Source organism: Chiroxiphia lanceolata, chromosome 1 (assembly GCF_009829145.1).
Source record: "Chiroxiphia lanceolata isolate bChiLan1 chromosome 1, bChiLan1.pri, whole genome shotgun sequence".
Classification (NCBI taxonomy): Eukaryota; Metazoa; Chordata; class Aves; order Passeriformes; family Pipridae; genus Chiroxiphia; species Chiroxiphia lanceolata.
Window position 1 is genome coordinate 74,379,537 of NC_045637.1, and position 10,973 is coordinate 74,390,509.

At 38.7% G+C, this 10,973-nt stretch overlaps 1 protein-coding gene across 2 annotated transcripts in view; it reads left to right on the plus strand.

Moving 5' to 3' along the window:
* Positions 1 to 6,745, plus strand: part of MARCHF6 (membrane associated ring-CH-type finger 6) — a 46,266-nt gene extending 39,521 nt beyond the window's left edge. For both annotated transcript variants that reach the window (XM_032684020.1, XM_032684011.1), the window contains exons 24-26: positions 868 to 1,000; positions 1,930 to 2,065; positions 3,668 to 6,745. In XM_032684020.1, coding sequence (XP_032539911.1) covers positions 868 to 1,000; positions 1,930 to 2,065; positions 3,668 to 3,758 — 360 coding nt within the window. In that variant the 3' untranslated portion in view covers positions 3,759 to 6,745. The remainder of the gene's footprint in view (positions 1 to 867; positions 1,001 to 1,929; positions 2,066 to 3,667) is intronic.
* The last annotated feature ends 4,228 nt before the right edge of the window (positions 6,746 to 10,973 follow it).

A 10,973-nucleotide genomic window follows, 5' to 3' on the forward strand; every position in this document is an offset into this window, starting at 1 on the left:
ACTTTTCATCCCTGCACAGTATATGATGGCTGTGGTGCATGTCCCAACCTCTGTACACAAGGTGCCTCTTTGAGTAAGTCTAGCACATAGTCCCAGTTATTAAATTACTTTAGCTGTCACACTGCAGAAATGTAGTCTTAGTTCTGAGAGTACCTTTTGATGCATATCACGGCTCTTCCTTCCATTTTGAATGCTCTCCATGGGCCATCAGGCTCTCTTCTGAGCCATCCTCACAAATGATTTCATCCAGGATGTGAGACAGAGGCCATAGTCTGGCTGTAGGTGGTAGCCATTCAAAACTAGTCTTTTGCTGAGCTTAATCTAGTTACATTTTGACCTTAGTTTCTGGTAGTAACTGGAGAAACTTAACAATTGTGCAGGCCCTTTCTTCAGGCACAGACTCTACATGCAGAGGCTCTAGTCTGCCCCACCAAAATACAAAATAAGTTCGTATTTTCTGCCTGTTACCAAATTTAATAGATTAATTTTGTTGGTGTACACAGGATTCTCTTCCAGCACAAAGTTAACAGCACAAAGTGATCCCAGGTCACCCACAAAAACGCTGTGTATAGCTCTATTAAATGATCTTTCAACTGGTTTCTTGCATTCCTACAACTGAATCACAACACTATTCGTGATTAAGTTGGTCTCTTGGGCACTGTTTAAATGATTTCCTGGAACACTCACGATGCAGATTGGCAGAGAGCTTTTCCTTGTTCAACTGTGGCCATCACTGCTTTCTTCAAGTTGAGAACACCCATGTCCTTTCATAAGGAGAATTGTGCAAAAACCTTTTGGTCATTAGTGTAAGTGCAAAGCAAGGCTTTCACGATTGATCCCTTCTACTTCTAACTTGTTCCTTTTTAGGTGTACGCAAACGGGATTCGTAACATTGACTTACACTTCATCATCCGTAAACTGGCAGCACCCGTAATCTCTGTTCTGTTACTCTCGCTGTGTGTGCCGTACATCATAGCTTCTGGTGTTGTACCTTTACTAGGTATGTATACATTCAGAATACCTGTTTATCATCTGATGGTTTATAGCAGTGGAAATATATTCGTGGAAATAACACTCCAAGCTCTATGTTATTTGAAAAAACCCAAACAAGCAAGCAAACAAACAAAAAAAACCTCACCAAAAAAACCCCTCTATTCTGCCAACAAATGTAAATGCTAAAGGATTGCTGTGTCGTCTTAGTGTGGCATTTTTTTGAGAAATGCAATACATTATTCTGACTAGCTACACCAGTATGGGACTGAATAATATCTAACAGCAAAAATATAGGTATCTAGCTGGCTTGAGAAAGGAATGATTAATTCATTTCTTCTTTGGACAATCAACCTTTAATTTTAGTCTCTCTGGGAGCTATACTGAGCTTTTTTCTGACTTGCCAGATTCTAAACAAAGCTTAGAACAGCTGAAAATACTGGGTTTGTTTTGCGATTTCGATAGTATTAGAATAAAATGTAAATTTTAAACATAGAGGTGTTTTGTTTTGTTTTTTTTTTAGACTTTCCTGTCTGAGCTTTTCCATCAACAGTTGTCTTTTGGTAGTTAGTTTTGATGTTAACAATATGTTAAAGAAGTCCCATTTTATTCTCAATCTCTCACTTGACTTCTATTGCAACTTTTTCCTGATACGAGATATACAGAAGTCAATAAGCAAAAAGAACTTATAAGCCCTTTTCTTTTTTTGCTGTGGATTTTCACTGTGCTAATGGAAGACTTTCCACTCCAGTGCTTCAGATTAAAAAGGACAGCAGCTGTCATGTTGGAACTGTGGGATAAATGGACGTGTAATTTATTTCACAGCCGTTCTACTGAAGTTACAGTATAACAAAAAGTCTAGAAGCAGGTAGAGAAGCAGAAATATGTGAGTTACTTCAGCAGTGTTAGATCATGTAAGGGTTTTGTCTTGTTTTGAAGGAGTTACCGCTGAAATGCAAAACCTAGTCCAGCGACGGATTTACCCTTTCCTGCTTATGGTGGTGGTTTTGATGGGAATTCTATCCTTCCAAGTCCGCCAGTTCAAGCGCCTTTATGAACATATTAAAAATGACAAGTGAGTATATAGTGTGGGGTTTTTAATTTTTCCACTTTAAATTGTGATTACTTCAGATTGAATTCAGGGATTGTAGATACTTGTGACTTAAAGGGATTTTAGGAAGTTTTCTGGACAAATGGCCCGTTGAGACAGACCTAAACTGTTCTTGGCAAATGTTTTATTTATGATTCAGGTAGACAAACACAGGAATAGACTGTCTTTATAAATGGAAGACACTCCTCCATGTCTAACATGAATGCGTTTTACCACAAATGAAGCTGATTGCTTGTTTGTCTCCTCTTGTGTAGTCTTGAAGAACTAGTGAATGTTATGATTATGATACACCTGGAAGTAAAATCATGTCACAATCTGCTTCTTATAAAACCATTTCTTCAACCTTTTCTGCATAACTGTTTTTCGTACTCATCAGTCAAATTAACCTGTTAAAGAATGTTCAGTTGGTTTGATAGAGTTTGTCCTTACTAAATTTTGTATGGTTTTTTGATTATTTTTTTTCAGTAATTATTAGTCTGTATTACTCAGACAACGAATTTGTACAACAGGAAGTAAGCAAATATAGTCATGCCAGTCAGTAGAGATTTGAGATTTAGAAATACACTTAATTAAATCTTTCATATAACAAATTCTAAAAGCATATACAAGTTTTTTTGAAATTCTAGAATGTACAAAAAATACATGATGGTTGTTGTTTATGGTTCTGTGACAAAAGGAGAGATGGTGAAAAAGTTTCTAAAGGAAATGATAAGTTTTAGGGGAAGAATTCATAGGTGCGTATGGCTCTTCTACATGTAGAACATGTAGCAAGCAAACATGAAGCATGGAGAGGAATTTAGGTGGCAAAAAGTAGGAGTGTGAGCCAATGACCTAGAGAAGTAAGGAACAATGTAAAAAGTACAAAAACTGCTAAGCTGATTAGATGGTATAATGTTGAAACAGAATTTAAATAAAGGAATCTCACACCCCTTAAGCTTGACATGGAGTAGTAGCATTAGGATATTTTCTTTCCCTTTAAGAAAGATAAAGCTGCAGCAAAAGTTCTTTCTTTGCAATATTTACTTTTTTTCAGCCAGGGTGTTTTTCATTGGATATAGGAGCTGAGCCTTACTTAGCTTTACTGAGTGCATGTTCTGCATTGTCACAGATTCTTTTTTGAACTTAGAAGAACCTCATTAGCCCTTTCATTTCGTTTTATATCAGAGTTGTTTTTCCAGATGTTCAAGTGAAAGAACTCAAACACTCAAACAGACACTGCAAAGATGCTCTCAAAAGTATCCAGCAAAGGGCCTGGGTATATAAATACTGCAAACACACTCCTTATATTTCATATCTTCATGCAGTTTGTATATGTCTGAACTGTATGACTACCAAAGTTAGGGCTGTAAATACAAACCTGTAATGCCTGTATTCCATTACAAGGTGCCTGAATGTTGAGAAAAAAGATGAGGGTGGTTAAAGTCCATTAAGGAGGGGGAGGGATTGCTTATAGAATAATGTTTACTGAAATGAGAAAGCTACTTCTGCGGAAAAGGAGAGAGTGGATTGTGTTACAAAATGCTGTTAATTTGTGTTAATTTCTCACTGTTTTTCCTGTAATCCCAGGTACCTTGTTGGACAACGACTTGTGAATTATGAACGGAAGTCTGGTAAACCAGGCACATCAACAACTCCACCTCAATCTTCACAAGAATAGATGGTCATATTAAACATCTTGACCTTTCCTTTGCCTTTACATGTCCTTTTTTCATAGACTCTTCTCATCTTTGGATATCTCTCCCAATAATACTCTCAGCAGTGTTTTGGCTTCTGTTAGCAGCATCCGGATAGCAGTTAAGGCTTTGTTCCTTATCTGCATTTTCTGATGTTATAAATGCTGTCTGAGATCTGTATATGTGTAAATAGAAGTATCCTGACACCCTAAAACCTTGGATTAAAAAGAATGTGCATTGTACATCTTTAAAAAGTATATTAATTTATTAAATCTAGTTGTCACTTTATTTTGGACTGCTGTTCTGTTGACAATGTGCCACAAAGCAATAGTGCGAAGAGGCAAGATGTTTTTATAAAATTTGGAGCTTACTTTATGGTGTTCATAACAGATCCTATTGTAGTAATACAGTATGATTTTTCATGAGTGGAAAGGCCACAGAGAATATCAAAAGTAAATAACTGTCTTACAGTCAGCAATGAAGTGGCTGTGGTGAGAACATAATGAACTATGTATCTTGCTGTCCAGTCTTTTTTATTATTTTGTATAACACCAAAGCTGTTGTACATTTTTCTATTGCCTGATTGTTTTTCATGTGTCAGAGTTTGTAATATTGTACAGTTGCTGTTAAATCAAGAAAATATTTCCTCTTCTGAGAATTCAGATGTACTTGTTGAGGCTCAGCTGGATTTTTCTGTTTGGTTGAAGGGGGTGGGTGTTGGCTTTGGGATCAGGATTTTGTGAATTGAAACAGTAAATAAAAATTTACTAAGTCTAGGTGATGGAAGCATTTAAAGGTATAAAGGAAAATTAGATAGGTTCACAACTTAAATTGTAGCCAATTTCTTATCAATAACAGAATTTTTCAGGACCTCAAGAAAAGGGATGAACATTAACTGATGTGCTTGCACAGCACAAGGAGCATAGTGTAAGCAACATCCTGACCTGGTCCTTAGTTAAAGAGCTTGAAATCTTTTTTCTGTAAGTTACCAAAGTTGAAAATTGTAGTATGAATTTTATATTGCACAATTATTTTAAAAAAAAAACAAACCCAACCAAAAAAAAATTCTCTCAGAATTGGTCACTGTGAATTTTTATGGGAATAATATTGAAGGAAGTGATTTATCATGTACCATTTATTTCCTGAGGGGCAGGGAAATACAGATGCTATTAAGCAGGCAAGGAAGAGTTAGCAGATATCTTTGCAAGAGCACAGTCAAACAAGAGCCACCAAATCAAGTCTGTGTTATTTCTATATGTAGATAGAGTTCTTTTGCAGTAATGTTTGGGGGGGCTTATGTAGATAAAGAAAATACATAACAGTATCACAAAGCTTTAAGTAGCATCAAATCACATGTAGATTGCAGTATCTTTCCTAGACCAATGTGGGAAATGTGAATATCCATTGCAGTAAGGAGAACATCAATGGAACATTTTAATTGCTATTCAACACTCTCTTCTTCAGTATTCTGTACTTAACCATGTGTGTATATAATTAATACTTGAGAATCTGGCAAGTGCTTCGAAAGTGTCATCTCCTTCTATTGATGTTGCATCTCTGATCTGACATTGTTTTGAGCTATTATGGTCCAGACTGTGATGGTGGTAGTTCATTTTTTTGGTGTCTGGACTCGTGTTCTAAGGCAGCGAGAACAAGCCAAATGCATCTGAATCTAGTGACAGGAGGACTGGGCTGTCACTATCAGATTCATACTATTTTACAGAATTAACGTTGTACTGATGGTTTTGAACCACAAATATTACCTTTTGGAGTGATTTATTAGGAAATTTCCAGTGAAATGAAGTCAGAAAAATAGCCTAAATATTTTTCTTTCATTCACTGTTGCTGACTTAATGCTAAATTGACTATATATTCCCCCCATATATTTTTGATGTGCATAAATATTGCATTTGACTATTTACAGTGGTGTACATTGTGGGGCAAATATATTTTCACAATAATAAATTCACTGATAACGTACATTCTTACTTATGCCAAGATTCCGTCTTTGACATACCTTTCACAAACAGTTCCAAAATGGGCTTGTCACTCAAATATTGAGAGCACTACTGTGCATCATGGAGAATTTACAGTAGTGTGGTACTTGTAACTTTGTGTTTTTATCCAGACAAATTGGTCTTAATATTAAAATTTATTAAGAAAAAGCCTTTGTGCTGTTTCTTACCACTGTTATTTCACAAGTCATTAAAGAAAAAAGAGAATCGGGCCAGTCATGCAATGTGGTCTGTAGCTGTTTTGATGTAGCTTACATTATCTGTATTCTCTCTTTGTTACAGAGAACTGGTTTCAAATGCAACTGTTATGCTGGCAGGCATGAAGTTTGTTTCCAAAACTGTCCATTGTGGACTTCAGAAAAATCTCATCTCCTTACCTCTTTATTTTTACATGTTTTGGGAAAGAATATGGAGGTTGTATAGAACAAGAATTAAACAACAGTACTTTTTTATTGTTTTAAATTTCAATGGTTTGCCTTATTGTGCCCTGAGTAGTCCTCTGGCATAGAAACATGATAGTAAGCATGTAAGTTAAGTGGCTGTTACTGAGACAGCTGATGAGATCTGTACCAGTGGCTTCCATCTGTGCTAGAGTAATACAGCATGCTGTGGGCTTATATTACTCTTCAAGTGGAAAAGACTCTGTGTGTGTGTGTGTGTCTGTGTGTGTGTGCGTGCGTGCGTGCATGCGTGTGTGCGCATGCGCGCTCTTTTACCCCAGTTCGGGTTGACCTTGGGTCTTGAATGGAGGGGTTGGAGGTATGTACTGGCTTAACTGTATCCCCTTTGTGGTGTTGAGAATCTAATGCTGTTGTTAGTTCCACAGGCCTTCATCCAAGAACTGTCAAGATGGCTCTGTAGCTATCTTTTGCGTTCTGAAAGAATTTAATTGCGGCATGGCTTTGACTGTTTTTACACAGATTATTTTATATTGATTAAAAATAGTTAAAACTCTGCATCCCTTCTCTGTCTCCCCCTTTTCTGCTGGGTGAAGCTGAAGTTACTTGGTTTTGTTTGAGGGCCCTCCGGTACCTGTAATTGCTTTCAGTCCATAATTTCCTTGGCAAGATGCCAGCTCCAACACAATTACAGTACTCGCATCACTTTTCAGTTGAGTGTATTAATTCTTTCCTTGGCTCTCCCTTAGACTGAGTCAAGATCATCATAAAAGTCTGCACAGCAGCCCCACTATTCTGCAGAGAACTCTGTAAAAAAGACCTTACAGTGCACAAATGGGTGGTTTGTTGATTTGACTGCCTGGCATGCTGATCAGTGTCATTTTGTTCCTTGGACTTCACTGTCCATTTGTTTACATATAGATTGGAAATTCTTTGTGGCAGGGTCAGTGTTCTTGTTCTGCTTGCCTTGGGAATGGCAATGGAATTGCCTGGGCAATGAGTGAGGCTCTTAGCAGAAATGATTATGCAGATAATAAAAACATTAAACAAGGAACTGAATCTTGGTAGTATAATGAAGTTCAGGATGCAAAATAAAGGAAGCTGTCTTCTGAAACAGATAAGAAAAAACTTTTACAAAGCATAAAAGTGAGTTAGAGCTCTCTTACTCTGGTATTTCTTAATTAGATTAATTGAAACTAAAGTTAGCAACAATTTTATTTATGGTTATTCCACAAGCTATGCTTCCGGTATTAATTTCTTCATTTAGAAGTCACCATAAATTGAGAAATGATATGCTGAAATCAAAGTTACTCAGTAATGGAAAATTTTAAAAGCTTGTATTTCAAATACCAATCCAAAATAAACTAAATGTTTTAAATTCAGGATAGTACTGAGGGATGGAGGAAGGGCAAGATTATTTCACAACTCTGAACATCAGTTTTGCTGCTTATCTACTTACCTGCAGTTATCTCTTGGCTATTGAGTAGTGGCCAATGCCAAAGCTGCATAGGCATTTTCCACCCACCCCCCATGAAGAGATATCAAACATCTGGAGTTGTCTGATATCCGGGGGGGGGAGAAGGGGATGGTACTTAACATTACTTGTCTGATTCATCACAAAATCACTTGGCTTTCGAGGGCCGTTTGTGTTCCTGGAAAGTAAGACTAGAGAGAACAGAATTCCTTGTTGCTTATAGAAGTAGAGAACACTGCAAAGCTAATTTATTTATACTGGATAGAATTTCTGTATTAGAATCCAAATAGTGCCGAGCAGCACTGGTTTGCCATGTTCAGCAGGTGCAAATTGCACACGTGGCCTGCTGAAGTCCAATAAGGAATGTGCTGAATCTAAAAATACTGTGGATTAGAATGGAGTGTACATGAGTGTCGTGGTTTAGGAACGGTATTCTCCAATTTAGTGTTCCCACTGAAAACACTCCACGCACTGTTCAGCACTGCTCGCTCACTACCCCTTCCCCCTTCTCGCCTGCAACGGGCTGGAGAGGAGAACTGGAGGCACAAAAGGTAAACCTCCCCGGTCCTAGCTGTGCCCCCTCCTGGCTACTGCAAAAATTAACCATGTCTTGGCCGGAACCAGGACAATGGGATGTTTTGACTAGTTGTGAGCAGGAGGCACGGAAGCAGGAAGCAGCAGCAGGATTTCTAAGCCGAAATTAGGCAGTAGTGCTGTAAAAGAACAATTACGTCCATGGATATACTTTTAAATGCTCTTTGTATAAGAGTAATGGGTAAAATGCATGGGAGGGAAGTACTCCCTCTATACTCAGTGTATAGCAAGAATCTGAGTTGCTCCTTTCACTCAAGTTACACTTATGTTTTTATTGCCTATATCTTCATGGAGTTTGATCAACCTTTTCTTAACAGAAACTAGGCCTTACTCCCTTTATAGCTTTGTGCCAAGATTCTCAACCGGACCCATCAGTGTCCTTCTCACTGCGCCTCTGAGATTTTTTTTTTTATTTATTTTTTTTTTTTTTTTTGTTCGCTGTTGAAAGGGTTTTGTTGACCCCACAGCCACGGTACTGATCTGTGTAATCCTGAGTTTCCTTAAACAACCTTGCATTAATCTGCAGAGAATTAACATCTCTCCTCACACCACTAACCCTCAAAACTGAAGCATCCTTCCCTCACCTACCTCTTGATCTTGTTTTTACTTACCAATTATCTTGGAGGTTATTCCACTCTTTGTTATGCTGGTTTAGTCTTCTTCCTTTTACATCCACGAGTTACAATGATCTTTAAGTAGATGTTTTAGTGTAATTACATGTGAAAAGCATGCTACTTTTAGCTAAAACTGAGTTCCCGAAAGTATAAATGACTTCTTAAAAGGAATACCATCCCAGTATGCCAAACTTAAGCCAACATGTATAATTATGCATTCTTTCTGTACCATTAACACAGGACTAATGAGTAGAAAATTTGCAGTATATCCGGTACTGCTTATAAGTTAGGCGGCTGCATGGTAAGGATGGTCATAACTCATGTAACTCTAGGGTTTTTTTGCAGTCCCCTCCATACCATCCTCTTACATCCCATCCATCCTCCCCCTGTAGTTAAATATATGATGGTTGGGGTCAAAGAATAAAGGAGAGCAGTGCCCATGCTCCTCTTTCTGCAAAGAGCAAGGACTGTATTGCCTAGAGTTTTGCTTATTACTTGATGCAGTATGTCTTGTTAATCTTTGTTACATGTAAGCATTTATACAAAGATTAATTTGGCCATGCCTTTAGAGATTAAGCATGTTCTGGAGCAGCATGTGATTAATTGGTAACCTGTTTTCCAGTTATTTTTCACTTTTATATGGAAGTTTTAGCCTTTGGCTTTTTCCACTGGTTTGCAATTCATATAAAATAACGTTTGAAAAATACGGAGTTTTTCTTTAAATACTCACAGGAAAAATTCCACCTACATGCTATTGTTTCCCATAATACAGTATGGCAGCTTTATGCATGATTTCACTGCACTGGACCAAATCACTGGAAGAATTGAGGATATGACATTTACTTTTTGAGCATTTTTGAGATAGTTCCAAGTGTGTCCAAGAACTGCAGATGACAGAGAATATGAAATTTTTGCTGTTTATCTGTTATCCCTAGACACCTTTGAAAAACTGCATTGTGAAATGAGCTTAATTTAATTCCACTCTGGAAACTCCTGCAGGATAATGTTTGCTGCATGTTTTTCTTTGTCCTGCATGGCCTTACATGTTCATCAGTGGGGACATAATGTGGATTAAAAAGGGCTTGCTTCAAATAAGATTGTGTGCTTCTGCAGTAACTGTTTGGCCTGTTTCAAGCACAGAGCACCTAAGTCTCTTTGGAGCAATGGCTTCTGAAGGCTTTCTGAAGCGAATAATCCTATTACCAAGTTAATTTGAGTGCTCGAGCTACTTTACAGCCCACGTTAGAAGGAACGGGAGGGGCATTGCTTTATAACCAAGAGATGCACTAGTGTCTTTACAGAGGATGCCATTCAGGTTACCTCCGGTGCTGTCCTTTTCTGCAGTGGAAATAGGTCTTGTAGCTGGCAACCAGGACTTGGAGGCAGAGAGGGCACTGAATCCTTAGAGTTCTGAAGTGGTGGGAGAATCCATGCTGCCTTGTGGGGCCATATTTGGAGCTGTGGGTGCTGAGAAGCATGTCCCACTGGACATGCTGCTCTCCGTGGTGGCAGACCTTCTGCGGTGCTGCTGTCTGGAATGTTCGGGACTGTGGCGACTGCCCAGCTTGTGGCTGAGCTGCCCTTGAAAGTAGCAGCTACTGCAAATAATGGGAATTTTAGGGGATACATTGCTCTATGTCTACTTTTCAGCTCATTCAGCATTTGTTCACATCTCGTCCAAGCTGGGAAAGGAAGTTTAAAAGTGCTAAAGGCAGGATGGACATGCCACCCTAACTGCTCACCTGGCAGTGCATCCTCATGGCCATGGGATTAGTGGGCTGCAGGGAGCCCAGGCACCCAGGGACCAGCCATCCCACTATGGGCTCTGCCAGTGATGCGGTACTAAGGTGTTCACGGAATCAATTAGGTTGGAAAAGGCCTCTGATATCGAGTCCAACCTATGACCGAACACTACCCTGCCAACTAGACCATGGCACTAAGTGCCACGTCCAGCCTTTCCTTAAACACCTCCAGGGATAGTGACTCCACCACCTCCCTGGGCAGCCCATTCCAACATCTAATCACCATTTCTCTGAAGAAATTCTTCCTAATGTCCAACCTGAACGTCCCCTGGCACAGCTTTAAGACCATGTCCTCTCATCCT